The 27,745-nt window shown below is 37.2% G+C and overlaps 1 protein-coding gene across 2 annotated transcripts; it reads right to left on the reverse strand.

Moving 5' to 3' along the window:
- LOC149528087 (kxDL motif protein) lies at nt 1-27,091 on the reverse strand. 2 transcript variants are annotated; one of them, XM_089809333.1, is made up of 4 exons: nt 26,769-27,088; nt 5,077-5,229; nt 671-778; nt 1-476 (listed from the first exon to the last, which is right to left on the reverse strand). In XM_089809333.1, the coding sequence occupies exons 1-3, from the start codon at nt 26,885-26,887 to the stop codon at nt 676-678; spliced, it is 375 nt and encodes a 124-aa protein (XP_089665459.1). In that variant the 5' UTR covers nt 26,888-27,088; the 3' UTR covers nt 1-476; nt 671-675. The 2 variants fall into 2 exon arrangements, with proteins under 2 accessions (XP_089665459.1, XP_089665458.1); XM_089809332.1 differs by having other exon boundaries at nt 1-778; nt 26,769-27,091.
- Between the last annotated feature and the right edge of the window lie 654 nt (nt 27,092-27,745).

The raw sequence follows: 27,745 nt of genomic DNA on the forward strand, positions 1-27,745 counted from the left end.
TTATAAACGTAGAAAGTATCTTTTTCATGTACCATTTTCATAATTAACATAATATCACCTATTGTAACCCCCAAGACATACAGTTTTGACTTGTAGACTTCCAGTAAACTATAAAGTACATGATGGCGCACACAAATTATATGCACAGAAACCATCCTTTTCATGCAATGTTACCCATTTTCACAACTGAAGTGTAGCAGAAAAAATGCATTTATCACCTACTGTAGCTCCCATGACATACAGTTTGCATTTTTTTAATTGTTGTTAATTTCCATGTTCAACATACCAAACTAATCGTGTGTCATTCCCTCGATGTACATTGTTCATGCACCAAACTTTCCTGTGCATCCTCGTATGCCCTTGTAATCAAATTGTTGGCAACTATGCCTTTGTTTTGACATATTTCAATAATCATGTCTATTGTCACATGTTCTACTTGAGATTGGAAATATTTATTCAATGAGATACAATGAAACCTGTAAAGATGAAAAAACATTCCTCATAACAAAATTATTGGCTGCCACTTGCTGAAACCCGGGTTAGAGAAGAAAATTCCTTCAGTAAAATAATTGTTTGTTTTAAGCTCCAACTAAAATATTAGCACATTAAACCAACTTATTCACAGTGTTTATATATGCTTTCATAACTTGTCAAATGACATAACCTTTACTTGATTCAAGAGCGTTCTTCTAAATTAGGCCTTTGGTCTACAATGCTAGCACTTGGAATATCTTCAAAAGCATTTGGATATTGGCTAGAAATCCGTGCCTTCATACTTCTACAATACAAACAAGGCAGTTTAGAATAAAGATCAACAAATCTGAATCCGAAGTTAAGATCATTTCCCAAGATGAAAAACACAACAAGGCCAAATTCAAAACTAGGATAGTTTTGCAAAAAGATAGAAGCAACTCTAGGAAGATGATCAGAAAACATAATCTAAACAAATATGACTTAGCATGAGCCCGTCATATTGAGGAAAGGACCGTCATTCTTCAATGCTTCACTTCACCCTCATTATACTTTTGGGTATCTGCTTCTTGTGAAGCATACAGAATAAGTCATTTTATTTTGCTTCAACATGTCAACTCTCTTATTGCTAGGCGTGTAGATATTATAAGAAAACTCCAAACTGAGCATCCTTACAAATCAGGTAATATTAGAAATTCTCCTGTACTGCCATTGTCTTCCATACCTTGTGACAGTGTTCTATGCAGATGAGATTTCTATATCCAGTACATGGATAAATTCAGGTTATTAACTTAAGCTTCTTTTTACAACTTCATAGTTTGATTTCTACATCAATAGTATGCCTGGTGCCACAGCATGCCTGATGGTGAAGATCATGTCCTTGTGTGGAAAAGGAACAGTTAACAATCGTGGGGGGAATTAGGATATAAATATGCTCCAGTCTAAGAAGAATAAGGTGTATAGGGTGTTGAAGATGGTAGCTGCGATAGATATCTTTATCTCTGAAAATATGGACATTATTACCGTAATTGTTGACTTCATCTGAAAAGGACACTTATATTTAATTTGTAATATTAAATGTAATAACATGTGGCATTTGACATGCGTTGCGGCATGGAAAATTGTAGAGTTGTACTTGTAATTATAATAAAGAGTCATGTTTTGGGAATTGGGAAAGACATTTGGTTGGAATGTGAAGAGTCTCTCCTTGAGTTATATATATCAAATCAAGTGATAGGCATTATATGCTAAAAACCTTTATGATCAATAAAATGATATTTTTTTTGTGTGGCTGGGTTTTCCCCTTCATTCTAGATGGGTTTTCTCAGGATATTTCTGGTATTTATTGTTTCACTTTTGGCTCCTTTCTTATTGTTGTTTATATCATTGATTTCTAGGCTCTAAACTTAACATAGTATCAGAGCCAGGTTTAGATATCAGCAATAAAGGAATTTCTGGTCTTGTTTCTTTATATTATGCATTCTCTTATAGTTCAATGGTCAATTTGATTCTGCACTTTATAGTCATTTCTTCCTCCCGTGCTCAAGGTAGGTCATTAATTCTATCTGATTTAGAGTGTTTAATTAAATCTTACTGTGATAAATATCTTTGCATGATTATGATATGTTACCATGTGGAGGTAACTTATTTTGAAGTCTGTCATTTTTTTTCATATATTCATCCCTTGACTTTCGATAGAGTCTTACTTGTTTATCTGCCTTGGCTCCTTGTTGGTATTCATGTTGTAGTCTCCTTGTGTTTTTAATTTGTCTATATCTGGCCTTGTTGAGTCGTCTTGAAACTCTGGTATCCCCTTCTCTTGCAGAGGAGTTGTGTGGTGTCAGGCGAAGAAGTTATCCATAAGTGATATCTGCATACCCAATATAAATCTTCACATTCCAGTTGTGTGGATATGAAGCCACTGGAGATCTCATCTCATGTAGCATCTTTGATTTTACTGTGCTTTCATTTGTTCCCTTTTTGTGTATTGATTCCTTTCCGTATTCTCAAATCTCTTGTGTGTCTGGAGACATTTGCTTTTGTGCTCAAACTCAAGTGCTAGCGTGTTTCTTCTTTTGTCTTGGGCATACAGTTAGTATTGTTTTATCTCATTTGTATAACCATTGTCTTCCATGCTCTGTTGAGTGGAGTGCTAGAGATGCCGGTTATCTTTGTCTTTCTTGTATTGGAGTAGACTCTCAGCAATTTCCATTTTCTTTCACGCGGATGGGCTCAAGCGTCAGTTTTGTCCTTTGTAATCTTCATCAATTTATTCTGTCATTTCGTATTCTTTTGGCTTGTGTATAAAGGTTCGATATTCTCATGTGATGGGCCTTTCCCTTTGGTAAAAAGATTTCCTCATGTTTTTTTATCTCAGACCTTTCTTGTTTTTCCCCTCTTATGCTTCCATTGACATTCGAATTTATTTTAAGTAATTGATTTCTTTTGTTTTCTGGGATACATTTTCTCGAGACATCTTTGTATCTTCGTCTTCAGCTTTGTATCAGCATGTTAATTGCGTGTCTTCCTTAGCTTCGAAGTAAACATTATTCTGGGTCAAGATATATTTTATTTGATCAGTTGGTCCAGAGTTTCAGATGTTATCAGCTCTGTTTATTCGTGTGTGCCTTGTGTGTGTGTGTTTTTATTGGCTCCATGTGTTTATATAATCTGCTGGCAGCTCTATATTGGAGTCATCCTCTTTATTTGAGCTCATAATTATTTGATATCATCAGTTCTTTGCTATCAATTGCTCTTATTTTAAAAGTGTTATGCATATTTTGTAACTGTCGTTGCTTGGTGAGAATAAGAGACAGATTTCAGCCTTGAAGAATATTTTCTCTCCCTAAGCAGTGAGATTGATCTTCTCAGAATAACATTAACTTCTCAGCTAAGAGTTGATATGGTTCTGTAAATTCTGTATAGAGGTATTCTCTGAGATTTTTTGCAGTATGGCTTTTCATTGACTGGGAGTAGACATCAATAATAAAGGATCAACAAGAAAGGATCGATTTTTGGATGTTCTAATTGTTGCATGTGATGCTCGTAACATTCAGACAATCAGAGATAAGTATTTTATTTTCTTGAGTTATTAGATTGCAGGATGCAATGAGATGTTTATGCAGACTGCATAAAGAAGTTGCTTACTAATTGATGATACAGATTTGTTCAGATATGAAATTCAGAGGGAGCTTGTGAGTCAAAGCAAGATGCTCAGCCTCAGAGGAAGGTTGCATCCTCTTACTGTCGTGATCGAAATAATTCTTAATTGAGAGGGAGATGTTTTAGCTTCAGAGGGAGGCTTCATCAACTATCTTTTTTCATAATTAAGAGGGAGTGCTTATGGAATCCCATCTTTCTCATAATGCTTGTGGTATTTGTAATATTTGAGACTTAAATGGAACCAAGTCATATTTTGTTATGCCCATTTCTATGCTTGTTTCAACAATAAGATTGTAAGAATCAGCTATGATAACTCTTTCACTATGCGATAGTGAACATCATGTTGAGAGTCCATGATGTCATCACATTGAGAGATTCCCTGATGGGAATTGTATGTCATGTTCAGAGATTCCATGTTGAGAGAGTCCGTGATTAAAGGCTTAGCTGTGAGTCTTACAAATCTTTTCATGTTGAGTGATTCCATGAATATGAGTAATAATTGTTACAGCCGTTCATGTTGAGTGATTCCATGAATATGAGTAATTGTTACATGTTTTCATAAATCTTATAGGATCTATGTGCTGAGACCTTATCATTGACATTTTGGTTGCAGTCTTGTTGATTCTTCAGCCAAAGATCTCTTTCTGGCTAAGAGGGAGTGTTGAAGATGCAGCTGTAATCGAGATCTTTATCTCTGGAAATATGGACGTTATTACTGTTATTGATACCTTCATCTGAAAAGAACACTTATATTTAATTTCTAATATTAAATGTAATAACATGTGTCATTCAACATGCGTTGAGGCATGCAAAATTGTAGAGTTGTAATTATAATAAAGAGTCACATCTTGGGAATTTGGAGAGACTTTCAGTTGGAATGTGAAGAGTCTTTCCTTAAGTTATATATATCACATCAAGCGATAGGCATTATATACTAAAAACATTTATGATCAATAAAACGATTTTTTTTTTTGTTGTATGGCTAGGTTTTTCCCTTCATTCTAGAAGGGTTTTCACAGGATATTTCTGATATTTATTGTTTCACTTTGGGCTCCTTTCTTATTGTTGTTTATCATCATTGATTTTTGGGCTCTAAACTTAACACAGGTTGGTCTCATAACCTTAACACCAGTCTACTATGTGAGCATGGATAGATGCACGGAATTCCAAGCATTGTAAAGTTCAAGAGGGATCCCTCCTTTCCTTTCAAGTTAAATAATGAAAGTAATACTACCATAGTCACAAATGTACTCAAGACACCTTCACCAAAGAATCGGACTTCAGGTAATTTAGCATGTGCAAATTAAAATTTAAACATCCCAAATTCATTACTGCAGCTAATACTCCAAAATCAACATATACAGATAAATACTGAAAAATACAAAATTCCATTTGTAACTAAGATATCAGAATAATGTTATGAGGATTGATAAGTATTACAACCTTATTTTCCGAAATATATAGTCCAAGTCTGTTTTCATTGATTTTAGAAGGCGTGTGTTCTTTGAAAAATCACTTGCAACATCTGCAAAACAATTTTCTGAATAAACATTGAAATGAGAGAGAACTGCATTACTATCCTGCAGCCTTCCCAATCTGCAATTTTCATAAGAACAAACAGTCAGCCACAAGCTTGAAGTGGGCCATAAACTAAAGCACAACTATGGAAATGCTAACAAAAGCATGCACCATCAATCCATTCAAAATGTCGTTAGAGATATCATACACATCAACTCATGATAGAAAGTATGTATACAAGGGATATTTTAATACTAATTAAAATTACAGAAAAATGGTTATCAGAACAAATTAATTTCCTGAAAGGAAAATAGAGTCCGTTCAAATGTACCAAATATCATGTGCATATGATGTTTATTTGGTGTGGTGTATGAACTATTAATGCTAATAGAAAATATGCAAGCTAGATCTGTTCCAGAAAGATGTCCAATAATACGGCAGTGCTCTGGTGTAAATCAACCGAGGCCATGAAATTTACTTCCAGTGAAATCACTCTGTTTGATTTGAATATATAAGCAATCAACATTTGCTTTGACTTTTCCTGGACTTGCTAGAGTTGAGAATTTTTGAGCTCCTAAATTGTAAGATATGCATGTCAAAGATGAGGATAAGAAAACATAGGCTCCATCTAGAGGTCTGGAATGCGTTAGAAGCAAAGTAATGAGAATCGGAATCGGATCAGAATCAGCAAGGCCAAATCGAATTGCAAATCGGCCATGAATCAGAATTGAATCGACAAATTTAAAAAACCCTTGAATTTTAGAGATTTTAACAATTTAAAACTTATTTCATGCACCCTCTGTTGGATGCACCCTTTATTTAAAACTTATTTCATGCACCCTTTATTTAAAACTTATTTCATGCACCCTTTAATAAGTCAAATCATGGAATGTATGCACAATGAAGATCCATAAGACATCAAATCATAAATGTACGTAAGATGAAGATGTATGTCTATCAGTATTTGTAAACAAGATGAAAAAACAAAGCTCAAGCTCAAGCCTCATCATCATCCTCAAGCTTGGCCACAACCTCAACCTCTAAGTATCCTGTTTGCCTTCTACAAAGGCGTCTAAGGTAGGTCCTCAAGGACTGTTGAGCCATAGCCCTTTCATGTAAGATGGGCTCACAAACAACATCACTAGGGCCTGTGTCTATGTTTGATGTGCGTCTGCCAGTGCCTGAACATGCTCTAGCCGCCTCCTCCACCATGGCCATAGCCTCAGTCTCTCTATCTACTTGGTCAAACCCCTCATGGTCTTCCTCAGTGGAAACCGGATCCACAACCTCAGTGAGCCACTCTAACTCTAGATCAATCTCCTCTAGAATGATCGGAGAGGAGTCAGCACCCAAAATCTATCTGATCCATGCAGACGATTTTGGTGATTTTTTGGATGAATCATTGAATCGGTGATTCATTTGATTCATGGCGATGAAATCGCCAATCTAGTTCAACGATTCAAAAAAAATCGAGAAGCCTGAATCGAATCGCCAAACCAGCGATTCACACGATTTCTAGGCGATTCTCATTACTATGGTTAGAAGTCAAAAGGATATGGATACAAGGAATGCTTTTCAAACTTGAAAAAACAACAAAAACATTTACCATAAGTTTGAAGTGCAGATGACCTCCGATATATCATACGTCTTATGTAGGTTGTCCTTCTATTGGTGAAGGTATCATACAAAGTTCACACAGCTATTTGGCAAACCCTTTTGCTGCGTGACACAATTGAAATTTTTGATTTTTTTCTTCTAAGGCATGGAGTGATTCCTCCTCCAATTATGTGTGATCCTCAAGTCCCTGGCATTGCTGGGATTTCCATGACCACAGTGCACCCCTTGCCCAAGAATTTATTTGTGTCAAATTCAAATTTTTGAACGCAAGCTCCTTACAAATATGGAGTCAGCATTTTAGCTCTGAATCTCCCTAGGTTAAGATTAATTATATGCATGTCCAATAAAAACAAGAAAGCAAGAGCGAACAAGGTCCAACCACATTAAAAACTTCTTGTCAACATTCACTGTTAGCTATTTGTCCTCGGGATGGCTCAAATATACAGGGTAAATCAGCTAAATAGCTATTAAATATGTATCTTCTATCTAGCAATAATAATTCAGTGCCCACCATCAAGGTTAACATCCACACGATATAGGCGAGCTCCCCAACTCATAAGGTTCTCTCGTTAAGAATTATTCCAAGATCTAGGAAACAGCAGACCTTCAATATTGAAACTAAACTTTGACTAAAGATGCTGTTTTCAGTTTTCACCACAATGCTAATAGCATCGCTTTGGCTTTTGAAGACACTTCATAGCTCCAATCATACATTGAAGAAGAAAGCCAAAGAAGAAGAAAAAAGATCCTTTGAATAATTCAATGAAAACTCAGAGTATAGGGCCTGTTACTGAGCTGGAATGGGCTAATCCAGATTACAAAGCAGAAAAAGTGACTGAATAGACTAAACCAGAGGTTGGGTGGTTGAGGGTGAATTTTGATTATGCTTCAAGGGGAAGCCCAGGCCCTCCTAGGGCAGGACTTGTAGTGAGAAATAATGATGGCAAGTTGTAACATTGTGGCCATTGGAGCTAAAAGGCTGTGTAATGGAACTAATAACACAGCAGAGGCCCACACAGCCCAGTATGCAGTTAATACGGCAAGTGCCTATCAGCTAAGAAGGCTCATTTGAAAGGAGATTCGTAGACTGTTGTTAATGCTCTAAAAAAAGTGTGAAACATTGGCCTGGACCTTGAATAAATTTATCAAACCTACATGTGACAATCTAAACTCATTTAGAGAGTTCAAAATTTTCACAAATTCTTAAAGTGGGCAACAGGTTGGCAAACGCATCATCAAAACATGCAATGGGTCTAATTGAGGACTCAATGGGAGATATTTGGGGTTATTTCACAAATTTAAGCTTAAGGGGAATGAGTCACCAAACACCACCAGCATCAAGATGAAATTATTGAGTACGGTACTGAGGTGATGGGATGGGTGATGATGCTATATAGAGTAAATAAGGAAGCATGTAGGCATTGCTTATCCATTTATACTGGCACATAACCCAAGTGTAGGAGAGGTAGTTGCTACTGTAGCAATTGGGAGCTGAGCTGATAATTTCAAATGAGGATGAATTTTGTAATTGTCAATGGACAAACAACAATTGTCTTTCTTGGGGAGTATTATAGAGAAAAGGGTCAAAGAAGTGTTCAAAATACATGAACCTCTATTTTAGCAGATCAACGTTGATATAATTTTAGGTGAAGAATTTATGCACACAGAGCATTGATATTGTGTCAATGCAAATATTGTCTCCATGTTTTTTCATGGGCTTTGGAGCTGGGGACTGTTCAAGATTCTGTGTGAGTTATGAAAGCCAGTGTGGAGAATGATTGTTTTTTCAGATGGGCTGCCTGGCAGCCACTACAATTCCTGGCAAGGGCTTCAGTTCTGAGCATAGAGATTGACGTGAATGCAGAGGCAATGTAGGTGACATCCATCCATTCATTACATGGAGTGCAAAGACAATATTAATGAACACCGGACTGAAGCTTCTATGGGTGGGACTGCACTGAAAGATTTCCTGTGGGAAACGGAGGCTACGAGCAGTGTGGAGAAAGAGGTAGGAAAGCATAACGGGCCAAAGTTTGAACTTCAAGATTACTGGGCCAATGGACAAGTTCAACCTCGGATGGGAAAGAAGCAACCAGGGGCCAAGTGACTCTTCACAGTACTCTCCTCCATGTTTCTATGGATTTTTACTACTATTTTTTATCTTGTCGGCTTTTTCCTGTAAGGGTTGTTGTCTTTAATTGTTGTTTAGGGGCTTATGGTGTCTAAATTTCATAATATTCTATCCTCAAATATTGCATATGCACTGGTGGGAGGAGCTATAAGTGTTTTGAAGGATTTGTGCCATTTTCAGTATCAATAAAATATGTAAGGATGAATGTAAGGGTTTAGACCTGACTGTAATGTGGTATTCTAGTAGGGAAAGACTGTATTCCTCAGCTGATATAATCTTTTCCGAAAATATGATATAGAATGTCAATAGTAAAAAAGGAAAATAAAGAAACTTCAGAATTTAGAAGCTTCCATGAATATTAGACGAGATGCAGAATAATACAAGTGGTACTTAAGCTGGCAATAAAGAAATAGGCTTTGTGGCCGGCATTAGATGTAAGTTACGCTGCTAGAGCCTGGAGAAAAGAGGAATGTGCCTTAGTTCCTCTTCTGGTGATACAGGAACTTAACTGAAAAAAGGGTGAAATTAAAGCTGTGAAAACAGAGTAATTAAAAGGGCACAATTATCAGTTCAATCAGCTGAAAACTTAGAAAAGGGAGTTCTCAAAAAAATTATGTAAGACATTTCACAACCTGACAGTCAGGAAATGAACTGCAGAAACTGCTTGTGCAGGCCTTAAGTTGGGCAAGGAGGAAAAGACATATCCAACCACTAAAGTTGATTAAATTCACTCTGATACAAGTAACAACCTCACACAGCATAATGTCCATTACCTAGTTAAGATTTACATTGCTATATTGCTAGTGACTATAAGCACTTCCTCCTTTCTTATTCAAATTTTGACGAAAAACTTGAACCATATCATGACTGCAAATTACACCTTCTCCAGTCCTGTGAAAAGTTACAAGCTCAACTAATAATCCTTGAGGAGCTCAAGAAACTCACAGAAAAAGCCAAGGAATCACCTATTGAAAAAGCTATAGATCCAATGTCCCTCTTAGAAACCTCCTCATAACACCATGAAGGATTAGCACAAATATGATAACATCTGAAATTCCAACAGAGCATATATACATGGCATGTCATGCATTTTAAGATACTCCTAAAAGCATTGGGCAACATTCAGGAAAAAAGCAGTCATGCCAAAGGATGGCATAGCATAAAGAAACTTGAAAGGATAGCATAATCTTTTAAAAGCTCAAAGAGTAGGCCAAAAATATGGCATAAGCAACAAGGGTAGAAAATGAAATATTTGGTAATATTATTTTAATTAAAGCTTATTTTAGAACAATTAATCATGTGGGCATTTAGAGAGTTATAACATTTGGACAAAAGCTATTTAAGAGATGCCAAGCCAGGAAAATGGTGATGCAGCAGTATCCAGGCACATGGGCAACACTGCACAACCAACAAGAAATGCTTCCTTGTAATTCTCTTAGTTATAATTTTCTTTTGTCTTGCAAGAGTGATTTTCCAGCACTCATCATAAACTTCCAGCTCATTGAAGACTAAATTGAAATGTTAGGAAGTGTAATGGTTTGAATATCAAGACATTGATTTTAAAGACTCATCTATCGTTTATTTCTTCACCATTTTAGAGGAGGAAAAAATCCAATGCCCCAGCATGTTTGTGGGCCAGCTTGTGGTACAATTTAAGAATCAATTTCCCTTATTTTGGGCTATACTATATTCCAGGCAACTGGCGTTTCGAAGATTGAAAAAGAATTACAAAACTGAAAGCAAGCGAGGACTTACAAATTCTTGGTTGACACATTGGAACGGGGGATTGCCTGGAAGTTTCAATCGTCTAGAAGATAAAATAAAATGCAGTTTTAGGAAGGATTTTGGCCCTTGGGCAAGAGGGAATTCAAGAGAGCTGAAAGTGGTGGAGTTGAAGATCTCAAAATGAAACGATGGAGATTTAAGTTGTGTAACAGAGTAACGTAGTATTCCCAATGCCAAGGGGTTTTTTAGTATATTTGGGCATCATTTAAATCTAAATTTTTCTAGCTAATAAATCATTTGGGTTTTATTGTTTTGGTAGATGAGTATCATTATTTCCATTGCACAAATTTGAGAGGTTGAATCCCTGATTTGCCAGTTCAAATTGTGAATCAAAAGTTGCTTCTAAGCAAATTTTATTGTACAAGATTCAATAGGTATTTCTGGAGATTTTAGCTTATCAATATCATATCGTTGCTGTTAGGAAAGAAATTTCTTAACTTCATCTCCTAGGGATGAATGTGGAAGCGTCTGTTGCAAGAGGATTCAGAATAAAGGGCAGATGTTCACAAAAAAAGATTGTTTTTGAAATGTGATCTCTCAACAGATTTATGTGCATGCTTGAATAAGTCTACACGAATTGAATTTCACAACTTTTGGGATTTGCATATTTATCCGTAAGTATTCATTCTTTTTTTTACAAACATTGTCATTCAATCTTTGAGTGGTGGCTGCAAAATCAACACTTCGATTTGGGGTCTTCATCTTCAAACTGCATCAGGAGGCGGCATTTGAGAAACAATTTTATTATCAGATTTCTACTCCCTGTAGAGCATAGAACTTTGTTCTGTCAACCTGAGGATGAAAACCCACATTTCCTTGGGTTGATTTAACGTTCATGACCAGTTTGGAGCAATCAGTATATAAATATACTAAGGAGAAAAGACACATTATAAAAAGTACAGTGCTGAGTGATACAGAAACTTGCTTCAGCCTACTGCATTATTGAATAACTGAGTACAACCTTGCTGCACAGTGCAAAAAGTTATTGCAGTAAGTTATAAAGGTAGTTGCAGCATTTAACCAGGTGATCGCAATAAAAACATACTGTAAGGCATTTCCCATATGCTAGGAAGTGCTAAAAGATATGTGGCATGCTTTATTGGTGCTATGAGCTTTTGAAGAGAAATCACATGAATTTTAGCTGGATACCTTTGGAGGAAGTAGCAAGTTTGTTTGACCCAAAATTCAGAAAATTAGAAAAGCAAAACTACAAATCAGGCATATCATAATGGTATATTAAACTACGAGAAAATCAAAAAATCCAATTCAGGTTATTACAATAAGTTACAGAAACAAGATTGAGACAATCAGGCTCATGTTCACTGTTTCTATGTTGGTTATGGGTTGGTTATAAGAAAATGTTTTTGTCAATCAATGGTTTACAGGCTGTTGGCATCTCCCTGGTTTTGTAGTATCTATGCCAGAATCATTGCTCAAATCTGACTGTTTAACTAATTATTATTGAGAGACTAAAATCTGAAAGTATTTACTATATAATTTACTGTTAATATTTATCTACGTGGTTGTGGTGTGCTGATAACTGGAAGTGCTCCAAAGGCTGGGTAGATTTCCCTCACCACAACTCAAGACAATGTGCTGAGACTGTAATGTAACGATATGTATTAAAAAAATTGTCATGCCCAAAATGCAAGGGCAAAAACACACGTAAAATTTTTATTTTTATTTTTTTTAAATTAAATAATAATTAAATTTACTAGGTTTGATAAGTTCGTTTTCACAAGATAAAGTATGGGTGCATTGCAAGGCGGATAAAAGATCGCCTATCAAACTCTTAAGACTACGACTCAAATTGAAACATCATAAAGTGATAAATTGTTATCTTTAAACGTTCGTTGATAAATTAATTAATTAAATTAAATCAACTAATTTCAATTAATTAAAAGACCTTGTCATGTCCCCTTTTCAAATAATTAAAAAATAATAATCTTTGCTAAGGCAGGCAGGCCCAAGAAAGTGAAGTTTCGGAAAAAGGGGGGTTAATCTTTGGAAACCGTTGGACTAATAAATGAAAATTATTATTAAAATATGTTTTATTAACCTCTCTTGGACGTGAGTTACAGTTATGCCCTCTTTTAAGGGGTTTGAAGGCATTTTGGGGGGATTCCAGAACTTGATTTTTGCTCATTCTTTGTTATTCTTCAGAGGCTACCAAACCTGTGGAGAAGGAGACCCAAGAACGGGAGTTTGCAGGTTTCCAGGGAGACCCAAGAACGGGAGTTTGAAGGTTTCCAAGAAGGCTAAGGACGGGAGTTTGAAGCCATTCCATGTGCATGCTCATACAGAGTTTGCCTTGTGCTGAACAGTGTAGATTTGTGAGTTTTTTGGTGTGTTTTTTGCATGAGTTTGGTGTTTTCAGTTGAGCATTTCATATCAATTTTGGTTGCTGCTGTATTTCAGACTTTAAGCTGTTAAAATAGAGCTGAATATATGTATTGGGACGTGATTAAACTTCTGAGATAGTTTATTAGTGTTTTTGTGGTGTTTCCGGACATTTTTGTGTTAATTTCGGGAGCCCGATGAGCATAGTGTTTGTCCTACATTTGTGAGTTGTTGTGTAAAGGCTATATAGATCTGGAAATGTCATTTTGTAGGCTGTTATGCTGCTGAAATTTCTGTAAAAATGTCCATTTTCAGATTTATTAATAATAGGTGAAGCTGTGAAGCTTTTGGCACCATTTCTGGCATACCCGATTTGGGGTTTCTTGAGAAATTTGGAGGATCTTTGTGATATTAGTTGTTTGATCTTAAAGATCTGATTAAAGGTTGGAAATATCATACAAAATCAAAAAATGGACATTTCAGTGGTATCAGAGCCATGATCTTGCCAGCCTGAGGGTATGTAGAAGTTGCATGTCAGTTTTGACAACTACCCAGATCTTGCATTTCAATTTTTAGAACTACCCAAATCTTGCATGTCATAATTTATAGTTGCATGTTGCTTCTAATCAGCTGCATGTAAAAATTTATGGTTGCATGCTACTTCTAATCATTTTCATGTTAGTTCTTGGTGAATTTGGTGGTTGTAGAAGTTTGCATGTCAGTTTTGACAACTACCCAAATCTTGCATGTCAGTTTTGACAACTACTCAGATCTTGCATTTTTGACAACTACCCAGATCTTGCACGTCATAATTTATGATTGCATGTTGCTTCTAATCAGTTGCATGACAAAATTTATGGTTGCATGCTACTTATAATCATTTGCATGTTAGTTCTTGGTAAATTTGGTGGTTGCATGTTGCTTCTAATCAGTTGCATGTCAAAATCTATGGTTGCATGCTACTTCTAATCATTTGCATGTTAGTTCTTGGTGTTTGAAGAAGTTATATCCTATTGGGGTTACACTCTACTTTATCCAAAATGGACAGGTATAGTATAGAGTCTCAGAGGACACGATCTTGGACAATTGATATCCAGAGTCAAAACAGTAGAAAGGATGGTTATTTAGACATTCGAGATAAACTTATGAAAATAAGCCATGACATGTCTGAATAGTTGGTTGAGCACCATCGTATAATGAATGACATGTTGTCCGACCCAGCTAAGGTGGATAAGTTGACTGAATTTCTATTTGGCAGATTTTCTCATAGGACAGATGACACAATTCCCAAGAACTTGCATGAGGAGTTTGAGAAACTAGCTGATAGCCAGGTAGAGGTCTCAGATTCTACTCTGCCACAGGAGGTGGTGGGAAAGGATATTACACAGATTGATAGTAACGGTCAACTTGATACTCAAATTGAGACTATTGTTTACAGGTCGTCAAAGGGTGATGCCATAGGTATTCAGGATGGTATAGTTACAACAGGCAGTGACTATAGTGTAGTGGGTTCAGATGATGATTATGAGGATGTTTTTGTGCAAGATGGTGAGATACCTGGTAGAGATGAGCAGACATTGAGCATTCATGACTTTGCTGAGAAAGAGTACCAGGCACAGTTAGATGCTTCATCACATGAGGTTGAGGCTGGTAGTACTTCACATGATTTGTCCAGCCAGCTAAAGGTGAACAAAGATAGTATTGTGACTTCATTATCTCATCATGACAGGTATGTGGAGTTAGCTGGTATTGGTCATATTACTCAGGTGAGGAGTTTTCTTGAGTTACCAGTTGATTCTAGTTTATGGATATGGACTAGAGATTGTTATATTGGCGTTTGGGATTCAGGTGACTGGAGATCTTTAACACTTTTTGGTAGCAGTGTTTGTTTGGGTGCTATCATGGATTTGATTAGCAGATTACACGGTGTTGTCTTTTCTTGTGCCAGTATCTTATCTGGTGTTGGTATTAGTTTTTATACACCGGTGTTGGGCTTTGTTCATATATCCAGTCGACCATACTTGCTGGAATGTGTTGATGATATTTTATATTTGGCAGTGTGTACAGATGAGTCCCAGGATCATATTGGCATTGATGACATCCAGGAGGATGTAGTGGGCAGTTTTGAAGACTTAGTTTCCTTGGGTACAGAGGAGTTGGACAGCAGTGCTAATGTTTTTGATACTCCGTATGTTGATATGAGCTTTAGATTTGATTCACAGGGTATGGATTGTAATACTCTAGAGACTAGTGACTTTGAGGATACTCCTTTAGACAGTACATCAGAGGAGGTTTGTATGAGACAGTCAAGCCAGTGCCATCATGTGTCTAATCAGTTAAGAGTTAATGACCGAGACATTGCTATCACTTGCCAGCATTTTGATGTTGCTCGTCAATTGTTAGCAGTTTATGGATGGGGTTCTCCTACTAGTGATGAGCAAGAAGGCAGTTATCTTTCCTTGACAGAGATCCACTCTTTATGGGAGGCTATTCAGATTTTGAGACAGAATTATATGCAGTTGGTAGCTGACAGAGATTATCTTATGGAGTGGGGCAGTACAACATATGATGCATTGTTGGCCAAGGAAGATAAGGTGAGTGAGCTTACTGAGCAGCTTGAGGTGACTTCTAAAATTCTTGAGAGTACACAGTTGGCTTTCAAGAAGTCACAGTTTCATTTGGCTAAGGTGACCATGGAGTTAGAGCAGCTACAGTCTTTACCTGATTCTATACAGTCACAAGCTGTGGTGTTTGGTGATCCGAGGATGTCCATGGCCGAGATTGTCAGAGACAGTGGAGATGGGGATGCATCCATCCTTGATACTAACATTGGCATATCAAGTTCATTCCCACTAGAGTCAGGTTCAGTTGAGTTGGGTGTTGTAACAGATTGTTGTATGCCTGACATGGTGGTGGCCTCTAGTACTGATGGCACAGAGACTAGAGATGTATCAAAGATCATGTGTGATGTTGGTGAGTCGACAGTTGGCATGGTTCCTACTAGTAATACTACCCCCTTGGTGATATCTTCGGAGGTAGTAGTAAGTTCCAACATGGTTAATGATCAATTGCAGTTAGTTTCATCTAAATTACAGTCTGAGCCACTAACTAAGATTGGCGAATTCTATTGGCATTACACTGTGAGGTACGCTCATCAATTTACCTTTGATGACCATGTTGATGAGATGATGATACAGAGATGTACTTTGGTTCCTAGTGTTTATCATCAGTTATGGGACAGTTTGATGCCTCAAGATGAGAGTTGTGATGGGCATGACATGGTGATAGGTTCTGCAGTTGACAGTTTGATAATATGTGACTTAGAGCAGGAGTTTGGGAGTGATGCTTCAGTGGGTTTTGTTATTGATTCTACTCCTTTGACTATGACATCTCCTGACTTAGCTAGTGATCAGTCACAGTGGGTTGTATCACTTGTTCATGGTGAGCTGTTGACTGAGGTTGGTTTTTTTAATCAACATTATATTGCAGGGTATGTACATCAGTTAGCATTTGATCCTTGTTTTGAGGAGTTGATGGCAGGCAAATTTGGTTTGGATTCCATTTCTTACTCTTTATCTTGTAATGTCTTTTCACCATCAGCAGTGCATGGGAGTTATGGTTATGAGATAGTGGCCAGTGATTTGCAGAGTTGTGTTGACTGCAGGAGTTGTACAGTGTGTGGATTCTCCATACTTGGTATAGTTTCATTCGAGAGCGTTCACCATTGTTGCAAAGTTAGATTGTACATTTTGTATAGGCCAGTGGGATGCGTTGATGGTATTTACTGTGTTGGTAGTTTGATTTGTCCACTTTACTTGGGTTCTGATGTTCTAAGAGTTTATGTCTCATGGGTTTTTGACTATGGTAGTGGTGATTTTGGAGTTTGGTTGAGCTATAATTGTCAGTTTGATTATGGATTCCTCTTGGTCATATTGCAGAGGATATTGCAGGACCCTGTGTTAATTGGTAGTAGTATAGTTCATGACTACATTTGGGATCCAGGTGGATTGATTGGTTTATTGTTCAGCCATTGCTTGAGGACAAGCAATGTTTGGGAGGGGAGGACTTGTCATGTCCCCTTTTCAAATAATTAAAAAATAATAATCTTTGCTAAGGCAGGCAGGCCCAAGAAAGTGAAGTTTCGGAAAAAGGGGGGTTAATCTTTGGAAACCGTTGGACTAATAAATGAAAATTATTATTAAAATATGTTTCATTAACCTCTCTTGGACGTGAGTTACAGTTATGCCCTCTTTTAAGGGGTTTGAAGGCATTTTGGGGGGATTCCAGAACTTGATTTTTGCTCATTCTTTGTTATTCTTCAGAGGCTGCCAAACCTGTGGAGAAAGAGACCCAAGAACGGGAGTTTGCAGGTTTCCAGGGAGACCCAAGAACGGGAGTTTGAAGGTTTCCAAGAAGGCTAAGGATGGGAGTTTGAAGCCATTCCATGTGCATGCTCATACAGAGTTTGCCTTGTGCTGAACAGTGTAGATTTGTGAGTTTTTGGGTGTGTTTTTTGCATGAGTTTGGTGTTTTCAGTTGAGCATTTCATATCAGTTTTGGTTGCTGCTGTATTTCAGACTTAAGCTATTAAAATAGAGCTGAATATATGTATTGGGACGTGATTAAACTTCTGAGATAGTTTATTAGTGTTTTTGTGGTGTTTCCGGGCATTTTTGTGTTAATTTCGGGAGCCCGATGAGCATAGTTTTTGTTCTACATTTGTGAGCTGTTGTGTAAAGGCTATATAGATCTAGAAATGTCATTTTGTAGGCTGTTATGCTGCTGAAATTTCTGTAAAAATGTCCATTTTCAGATTTATTAATGATAGGTGAAGCTGTGAAGCTTTTGGCACCATTTCTGGCATACCCGATTTGGAGTTTCTTGAGAAATTTGGAGGATCTTTGTGATATTAGTAATTTGATCTTAAAGATCTGATTAAAGGTTGGAAATATCATACAAAATCAGAAAAGGGACATTTCAGACCTGACACATTAACATTGTTAATTACTCTTAAAATCTTACATAATTGCCCGATTCAAATTGGAGACATGTCCACAATGTCTGATCTACGCATTACCCCTCTAGGTTCTTACGATGTTGCTCTTGGCATGGATTGGCTTTATGCCCACAGCGCCAAGATGGATTGTCGACAGAAGAAGGTGGAATGTGTGGATGAAGATGGTATCTCTAGAGAGATCTTCAAAGTGAAGAGACCAGTATCCCTTCGTATGATTTCCGCTATGCAGCTTGGACGGTGCATGCAAAAGGGTTGTCAGTTGTTCGCTATCACCATTAGTGACAAAGAGGAAGATTCAGAGGGGGAGCCATCCCTCGATGATTTTCCAATCCTGCAGGAGTTTGCAGATGTGTTTCCTTCTGAGCTCCCTGGTATGCCTCCACCTACAACAGTGGACTTTCATATAGATCTTGTGCCAGGAGCCGAGCCAGTTTCGAGAGCACCATACAGGATGACTACTTATGAGCTCAGTGAACAAAAGACTCAGTTGGAGGAACTCTTAGAGAAGGGGCTTATTCGACCTAGTGTGTCACCTTGGGGTGCACCAGGGATCTTCATAAAGAAGGACGAGTCACTTAGGTTGTGTATTGATTATCGACAATTGAACAAAGTGACCATCAAGAACCGATATCCTCTTCCTAGAATCGATGATCTCTTCGATCAGTTGCAAGGTGCCCGAGTTTTTTTAAAGATTGATCTGAAGTTAAGTTATCATCAGTTGAGGATTGTAAATAGTGATATCCCCAAAACTGTTTTCCGTACAAGATATGGTCACTACGAGTTCACCGTGGTACCATTTGGCCTCACAAATGCTCTAGCTGTATTCATGAGCCTCATGAATGGAGTATTCCGTACCTTTTTGGATAAGTTTGTGGTTGTTTTCCTTGATGACATTTTGATTTATTCTCGTGATGAGAAAGAGCATGAGGAACACCTAGGACAAGTATTGCAAAAGTTGAGAGAGAATCAGTTGTTTGGCAGCTTGTCGAAGTGTGCGTTCTATAAACCTGAGATACATTATTTGGGGCATGTCATATCAGGCGATGGTGTCTCAGTAGACCCATCAAAGATTAGGGTCATCATGGATTGGCCAGCACCCACCAGTGTCACTAAAGTGAGGAGCTTTATCGGGCTAGAAGGTTATTACCGATGCTTCATTGCGAGATTCTCTAAATTGGCATACCCTATCACATCTCTTTAGAAAAAGGGGAAGAAGTATGAGTGGACAGAGAAGTGTGATAGAGCTTTTCAAGAGCTCAAGAGAGCCCTCACAAGTGCACTGATTCTTGCAGTACCAGATCCTTTTGTGGATTTTGTGGTGTGCATTGATGCATCTTTGGATGGTATAGGGGCAGTCCTTATGTAGGAGAGACGACCTATTTCCTTTGAGTCTAGGAAGTTGAAGACTCATGAACTCAATTACCCGACTCACGACCTAGAGCTTGCGGCAATGGTTCATGCTTTAGTGAGGTGGCGACACTTCCTTCTAGGTCATAGATTTGAACTTCATTCTGACCACTAGAGCTTGCAGTACATATTCACTCAGTCGAACCTTAATGCTAGGAAAAGAAGGTGGATGGAGTTCCTTTGTGAGTACGATTTTGATGTTCATTACATCAAAGGAAAGAAGAATGTGGTTGCAGATGCCTTAAGTAGAAGGCACCATGAGCTATCATTTGTGACTACTTGCACCAATTTGAAAGAGTGGATCCTTCAGCACTTGCCAGCAGATGAGCTTTATGCAGAAGTTACTCAGATAGTGCATTCTCAGAAACCCTTGGAAGGGAAGTTTTCAGAGTATTCTTTGGAGTTTGATGGACTTTTGCGTCATAGAGGATGTATGTATGTACCTTCCATTGGGGGTTTGTGCGAGCTCATTGTACTTGAGGCTCATAGAGCACCTTATGCAACGCACCCCAATGTTAAGAAGTTACATGCAGGTCTGAGACAGTTGTATCACTGGCCAAGCATGAGAGTGCAGATTGCTAGCATAGTTGCGAGATGCCTCGAGTGTCAGAGGGTGAAGGCAGAGCACTGTCATCCCGGTGGGCTCCTTCAGCCTCATGAGATTGCAGAGTGGAAGTGGGATGCTATATCTATGGATTTTATTGTTGGTCTTCTCATGTCATCTCGTCGTCATGATGCTATTTTGGTGACAATTGACACGTTGACCAAGGTTGCCCATTTCTCAACTGTGCATATGACATACACAACACGAGACATAGCTCAAGTGTTCTTGTGGGACATTGTCAGACTTCATGGCGTTCCCCGTAAGATCATCTCTGATAGAGATTCTTTGTTAGCTTCATCCTTTTGGAAAGAGTTGCAGGCAGCTTTGGGCACTAGGCTCAATTTCAATACAGCGTACCATCTTCAGACCGATGGTCAGACCGAGCGAGTGAATTAGGTTTTGGAGGACATGTTACGTATGTACGTGATGGATCATCAGGTCAAATGGGAGGAATACCTACATCTTGTCGAGTTTGCCTATAACAATGAGCACCATTCCTCCATAGGTATGCCGCCTTATGAAGCCTTGTATGGAAGACCGTGCAGAATGCCCTTGAGTTGGGATAGGATCGAGGATTGAGTATCTATTGGGCCTCAGTTAGTTAAGGAGATGGAGTAGCAGGTGACTCTGATTAGACAATGCCTAAGAGAGGCACAGGATAGGCAGAACAAGTATGCTGATGCAAAGAGGATAGATCGAGAGTATCAAGTTGGAGATAGAGTTTTCTTGAGGGTGCAACCGCACAAAAGTCCGATTCATTTCGGAAAGGGCTCTAAGTTAGCATCTCGGTTCATTGTACCATTCGAGATCCCAGAAAGGATAGGATCAGTTGCATAACGTTTAGCTCTGCCACCTAGCGTGTCACGCATCCACGATGTCTTTCACATTTCAATACTTAGAGGATACATTTATAATGAGTCTCATATTATAGATTGGGATGCTTTATAGGTGGAGTCGAACGGGCAGCTAGCGCTGGAGCCTATTCGTATTGTTGCCCGACAGACCCTAGCTCTTCGAGGTCGAGAGCTGGACCAAGTTAAGGTCCAGTGGGATTGTTACAATGAGGTCACGGCTTCATGGGAGGATGCAGCACAGATGCGATCTCAGTACCCATATCTTTTTTATGAACTCCAAGAGGAAGTTCATGCCTAGTGGGGGAGGATGTGAGGCCTCGTCCCGACCCTTCGTAGTATAGTTGATACATTATTATTTTGATACTCATGTCTCAGTATGTCGAGGCACTATCAGACACCCTGAACATATTATGTTATTTCATGTTGTGTGATGTTGTACTTTCAGATATTTGTTTTCATCATTTAAAGCTTTATGAACATGTATATTGATGAAGTAAGTGAATGCATAATTGACACTTTGATTATGCAATTTTAATAATTGAAAATATGAGAAGAACGAGATAAACAACTGATTATGTGAAGGATGAATGTTTTAATTTATGTGATTTCCTTAATACGTTATATACATATATGCATGTGATTTTCTTGAACTATTGACGTGTGCAATGAGTGTGTAGGAAGTTTTACCATAACGGAGAAGCGAAATTGAACCCTATGTACCATTTGTGGAAACCTCATTGTATGTATTTTATTTGTATCGTGAGATGTACGAATGTGTCATTCCGTGATCAGTAAATGTTAATGTTTCGTAACAGTGTTTTTTTTTTAGTGTCACTTGACACTCGTGAATTGTATATGCATTCCAGTATGATATTTAGGGTTAACCGAGTAACCTTAAAATCTAAGTCAGGCTAAGTTAATGACCTTTTTGCTAATCAGCTTTTAATCGAGATTAATTACCCCTAATCCAAATTAGTGCTTAATCTGCTTTTTGAAAGATTGTCCTAAAAATTCCTAGCTTTTGTTAGGTCCCAAATTAATCCCTAAGGTCTAAAAACATGAAATCTTAATACCCAAGGGGTATGGGTATGGGTTGGGGGCATTTTCCACCCCCCTAGCCCTTCTTGTTGACTTTTATGGTCACTCAAAAATCCAATTTTTGCTTTGTTGCGGAAATTGATTGATTTCATCATGGGTTGGGAACTTTAACTCCACCTTGAGGTTAGCCTTAGGTTTAGTTGAGTTAGAAGCCTCTAGAACTTTTGGGCAAGTGAGGAGAGTTATTGCTTATTTGAGGTGGTTGAGTTTAGGATCTTATTTAGAGGCAATTTTGAGGAGGTTTGGGTTGTTCACCCAACCTCTAGTTTTAGAGGGATTTTCATAATTGAAAGAGAAGGAAAAGAAAACAAGCTCATCTCAAACTTGTTCATTTAACATAACCTATTTTTTTTTAAGGTAGGAATACTTTACCTCTTTTTGGTTTCATGTTGTGCTTCATGTTTCAGTTTCCTTGTTTATGTATGTATGTGTGTGTATTGAGTATGTTGGGAGGGATTGAAAATAGTTTTTCTTAAATGTCTTCCTTTGTGTTTTGTTTTGAATTTTGAAGTTTTCTTTTATGGGTGTTTTGGCATTACTCACCATCAGATAGGGCAGAAGTGGCCATTTTCAGGAAAAGGTCTTCAGTTGGACTCCAACAGTGTAGAGTCTCTTCTCAGAACGAGAAGAGGGAGAGAGGGTAGGGTGTTATGGGCCCCTACCTATTAGCACAAACCACGTATGAGTTTTGGCATGTAAGAATAGAAGAATGGAAGTCCTTGAGTTATAGCCCCGATAGGGCATTTGTTTTGGTGTTGTGTCTGACGTCTCCTGTTGGAAAAATCCACCTTCTCCCTAGTTTTGGGTTCAATGTCGAAACTGTTGTGAAAACCCGGTATGGGAATGAATGTCTGATCTTGTCTCCTTGTTATGTTTGTTTGTCACCTGGTCAGTTTTCGTTCTCTCCACAATCTCAACGATGTATTGCAGAAAACGAAATGGATCCCTTGTTAAGGGTCATGAAGGAAATTTAAATTGATTGTTGAAATTCAATTATGTTCGGGATTGAAACCCTGTGTAAAAATGTCATTTGAACTTATTGTTGAAGTGGCAACGATGTCTGGTTTTCTTACTGGTTCTTTCCCAACGGAGCCTTTGAATCAGGTGATCAATAAAATAATGTTTGAGTTACAAAAAAAAAAAATTACGTGTGTTTTTGCCCTTGTATTTTGGACATGACAAAAATGATCCGAGATTAAAATCTTAGCTATGAATTTCCATCTTACCACACACAATATTCAAGGCATCGCATCAACAGGTCCAAGATTTACCCAAACAAACAAATGTACTGTCAATATTTGCAGTTTGAAGGAGGTGCCTTAAAACAACGATCTCCGGTATTTGCACTTTCGTGATTTGGTACCTCAATACGGTGACCCACCTTGAACCAGAGAAATAAGCAAGATAAGAAAAGACCTCTAATATAAGTTTGGGGACATATATTATTTCCTCAAAAAAATAGTTCCACAACATACAAAAAAATGTTTGTTCCTTTAACTATAAATTTGAGATGTCCAGCCCATAGTTACCCCATCAGACATTTGCAGCCCTTAGGAACACAAAGTGATTAGAGTTTAAAGCTCTACTTTCCTGTAACATATTTTGGAATTTAAAAACCTCCAGGTTGATCGTACTTCAGGTGTTAGGTGGAATGGAGAATGAGATCAAAAGCAAGGGATCCAAGTTTTGACCATATGTGTTGATAAGGAAAGAATTCATGGTGTGTTATGTGCCAAATTGGTATCTATATAGGGCTTGACATAAAATAACTGCTCTAACCTTTGGCTTTGCATGAATAACTTTAAAATTAGGCTCATGAGGTCAAAATTGGGAATACAAAGTTTGAGCAATATACAAAGTAAATGGAAAAGCCAATGATCTTGTAAGTTTCTACAAGAAAGTTGTTTATCTCAAATTGACATCTGAAACATTTAGTTTACTCCTGCCATAGGTTGTAAAGCTAAAAAATTACCAGTACAAAATTCCAACAACATATAATATACTGAAACAAGAAATCCCCTATGAAAATTTGAGTATCTTGTTCGGCCATGATCTAAGAGAATTATTTACTTGATATAAACGGGCATTTGTGAACCCTATATGATTAAATTGACACAAAAATGACCGGTTTCTTGATAACAGGGAAAGATAAACATGTAAACCCTGAACAGATGCAAGTGCAAAGTGAAATAAATGCAAGCAATTTCCTTCAATCATTGCAATTAAGCCAAATCTCACCCTCACCATAAAATGGATAACTTACCTTAAAAATCTAAAATTTTGAAAATGATACAATGACATTAGTAGAACTCCTGTTGTATCATAAAAATGTAGAATTTACTTATAAAAACCTAAGTAAACATTAATAGGCATGTTGTTCATTAGATCAGGCACATCTAACCCAAACAGTTGTAAGTTCCAGCTGAAAATGATTAGTAAGATACCCCTAGTCATGGGCACTAACCCCAATCTTACCATCCCCAAGAAAGTGATGCCACAGCACTTGGGTTTATTAGCAATTCACATCATTCTTTTGAATTTTGTTTTGGTTTTGTTTGTTTTCTTTTCTGTTAGTTTGGTTTCGGTTTCTCTGTTGGTAGAAGTTCTTCAGACTTAAAAGTTTTTTGTTTGTTTTCTTTTCTGTTAGTTTGGTTTCGGTTTCTCTGTTGGTAGAAGTTCTTCAGACTTGAAAGTTTTTTGTTTGTTTTCTTTTCTGTTAGTTTGGTTTCAGTTTCTCTGTTGGTAGAAGTTCTTCAGACTTGAAATTTTTTTGTTTGTTTTCTTTTCTGTTAGTTTGGTTTCGGTTTCTCTGTTGGTAGAAGTTCTTCAGACTTGTAAGTTCCCAATCATCAATTGTACCTGTGAACAGAAGATCAACATTCAGAAGGAAGACTAAATGAAGATTTAATAAAGGCATCATATAAAAAATAAAAATTCCCAGCAGCGCACAAGATAAAATCATTCCATTTTCTGATCTGGAGAGTGGGAAAGACAATAAGAAGCTGCAGAGGATGACAGGACAACACAGATTGCCAGAGCAGACACGAGAATGAATGAAGAAACAGCAAAAGAACAAAAGCTGCATTGACAAGAAAGATTTTGAAGTTACAGAGACAGGGTTGTGCAGAATCAAGAAAGTAGAGGAGACAGTTTGGGAGGAAAAAAAGGAAGCCAAAGGGTCTGAACAGGGGAGAAAAGGAGAAGCCAGTGATGGAGAGAAGGTTGTGTGAGGGGTTAGTTGAAAAGAGAAAAAAAGAAGGAAAGAGCCAGCGTTGAATAGAACAGGGGAGGACAGAAAAATGTGAGCAGCACTAAAATGAAGGGGCAACAAATAAGAAAGGAGAAAATAAGTGTGCGAAGAAGACCAGAGGAGAGCAGTCGAAACCTTAGGTATATGGGAGGGCAGAAGACAGCAAGAAAATGTTAAAGCCGTGCCTTAGGAGTGAAAAACAGATTAAAACTGAGAAAAATTTAATGCCTTGTAAGATGGTGCAGTATGGAGTAAAGATGAATCCAGAAACAGAGGAACTTGTTGTGAATGAAATTGTTTGTAGTGATAAATTTTTATTGATGTTAGATTAGTTGTATGCAACTTCCAGTTTAGCATTAAATTTCTATGTTCTGGGTTTGTTTGTTTTACTGAGTATTTTAGCTGCTCTATCCCTCTGTCTGGTAAGACTCACGGAGTTTATCTGCATTAGCAAGGGAGATTTACAAAAAATTTGAAAAACAATAGAAATCCATATATGATGCAATCATCAATTTTTCCGTAGTCATAACAACATAGAATTGAAGAATTCACCTAACTAATTCCTACGAACCAATTATTCACTAGATTTAGAAATTGTCACATTTCGCCTTAATGGGTGCAAACGCTTGGTGAATTTGATGAAACAAATTCCCCTTCACCATAACAATCAAGCCGATTTCAAACGGCCCGCTAAATGGAAAATTTACCAAATTGAAAAGAGACAATCAATTGTATACCCCTAAAGTCTAAATATATCGAATTTGATTGCATACCATAACTACATAGAAATCACGAATAACGTAAGTAAACCCTAGTTGAGGCAATCTGCACTAGTTTGGTACATTCAAGTGCGTGCGTGTGTGTATGGGTAGAGTCAGAATAAGAAACTAAATTTTCTGGTAGAAGTTGCATAGAAGAGTGGAAAACAGAATCATTCTAGAAGAAACTGCATAAAAGGATTTTTTTTTTTAAAATAAAAAACAAATCTTCTCCAAGAAACCACAAATTATACTACAAAAAGAAATTTCCTGTAAGAAATCGCAGATAAAATTCTTAGACGGATATTAACATTCAAACTGAGCAATTGAAAATAGATCACCTAGCGTGCGCCAAAAGATCGATCGAAGACTCTTCCCACATATACAGACGGATTCACTAAACTTTATAATTATACAAAAGGTTGTCCGCAAAGCCAATTATCTGAACTCTTTCAAATTTTCCCCAAAGATGGTTTTTTTTCATATATGGATTGAGAAAACTTGAAAAATTTTTTTTTAATTATTTAGTAAACCCCAAATCTCAGATTCAATCCACTTAGCCATGTTTTAATCAATTATTCCATAGAGCATTTTGCAGGGGCAAAGAACTGTGCACATGCAGATTATTCTTCTTCGTTTCTAGCTAATTTCTCGTTTACTGCGCACGCCCATTGTCTCTACCAAGAAACAATATAGCACTTCAAACAATTAGAAAAAGGAGAGCGAAATTTGAGAACAGAAGGAAAAATAACTTACATTAAGAGCTGTAAATTTTTAAGGGTGTTAATATCGTCTTTGCTTAATAGAGTATGGATTTGGTGCGAGGCTTCTTCCGAAGCCGCTGCCATTGCTGCCGCTGCTTCCATCTTCTCCATCTAATTCTGTAATTCCTCTGTTTTGGTAGCGGAATGTTCAAAATATCCACAAGCTATATAAATAGCTTGTAAGGAAATAAATTAGTCTATTAGACTGGAAATGAGCTTTAAAAAATCATAGAATTTAATCAATTCATGCAGGGTTCAGATCTACAAGGCAATCCAGTGAGACACCAAATCTGACCAGCCAAAGCCACTATATTAAGAACAATTTTATTTTTGAAAGATTGAACAATTTTTTAAAAAAAATTTAAGTTATTAAAAATATTAATTTTACAAATTCAAAGAAACACAATGCACATAAAAAAAAAATGAAAAGAAATACATAATAATAAAATTTTGCTTTTGTTTATAGTCAATCTTATCTCTTTTATGAGCTTACATTTAATTTTCTTTAGTTTGATATCATCTTGGTTTTTAAGGTCAATGTGTTTAATTTCTTTATTGTAATGCTTATAATTTAAGTGAAAGTCTTATAGTCTTGCACTTTACACTAAAGCATATACGTGTAATCACTTTTACTTTTTCAAAAATAATTGAAGTAAAAGGTTTATTGTCTTGAACTTTACACTAAAGTATATATATGTAATCACGTTTTAAGGCAAACTCTTATCACATGTTCAACAATACCAATTACCATTCTCATGAATTAGAATATGAGTTTTCAAATCTTATTTTGTTCTGAAATTCAAATTGGAACTAAATCAAATTCTCATTTTCATTTTTTCCACTCAACAAATCTTAATTCTGAATTAACAAATCCAGCATTTGACAAATTTTGGATATAAGAAAAATATAGCATTTTGTTAATGCCAGCAACCAAAGCAGCTAAATAGACCCTTATTGTTCACCTTATTT

This window comes from Cupressus sempervirens, chromosome 11 (assembly GCF_028749045.1).
Source record: "Cupressus sempervirens isolate cs-2001-9-10 chromosome 11, ASM2874904v1, whole genome shotgun sequence".
NCBI lineage: Eukaryota > Viridiplantae > Streptophyta > Pinopsida > Cupressales > Cupressaceae > Cupressus > Cupressus sempervirens.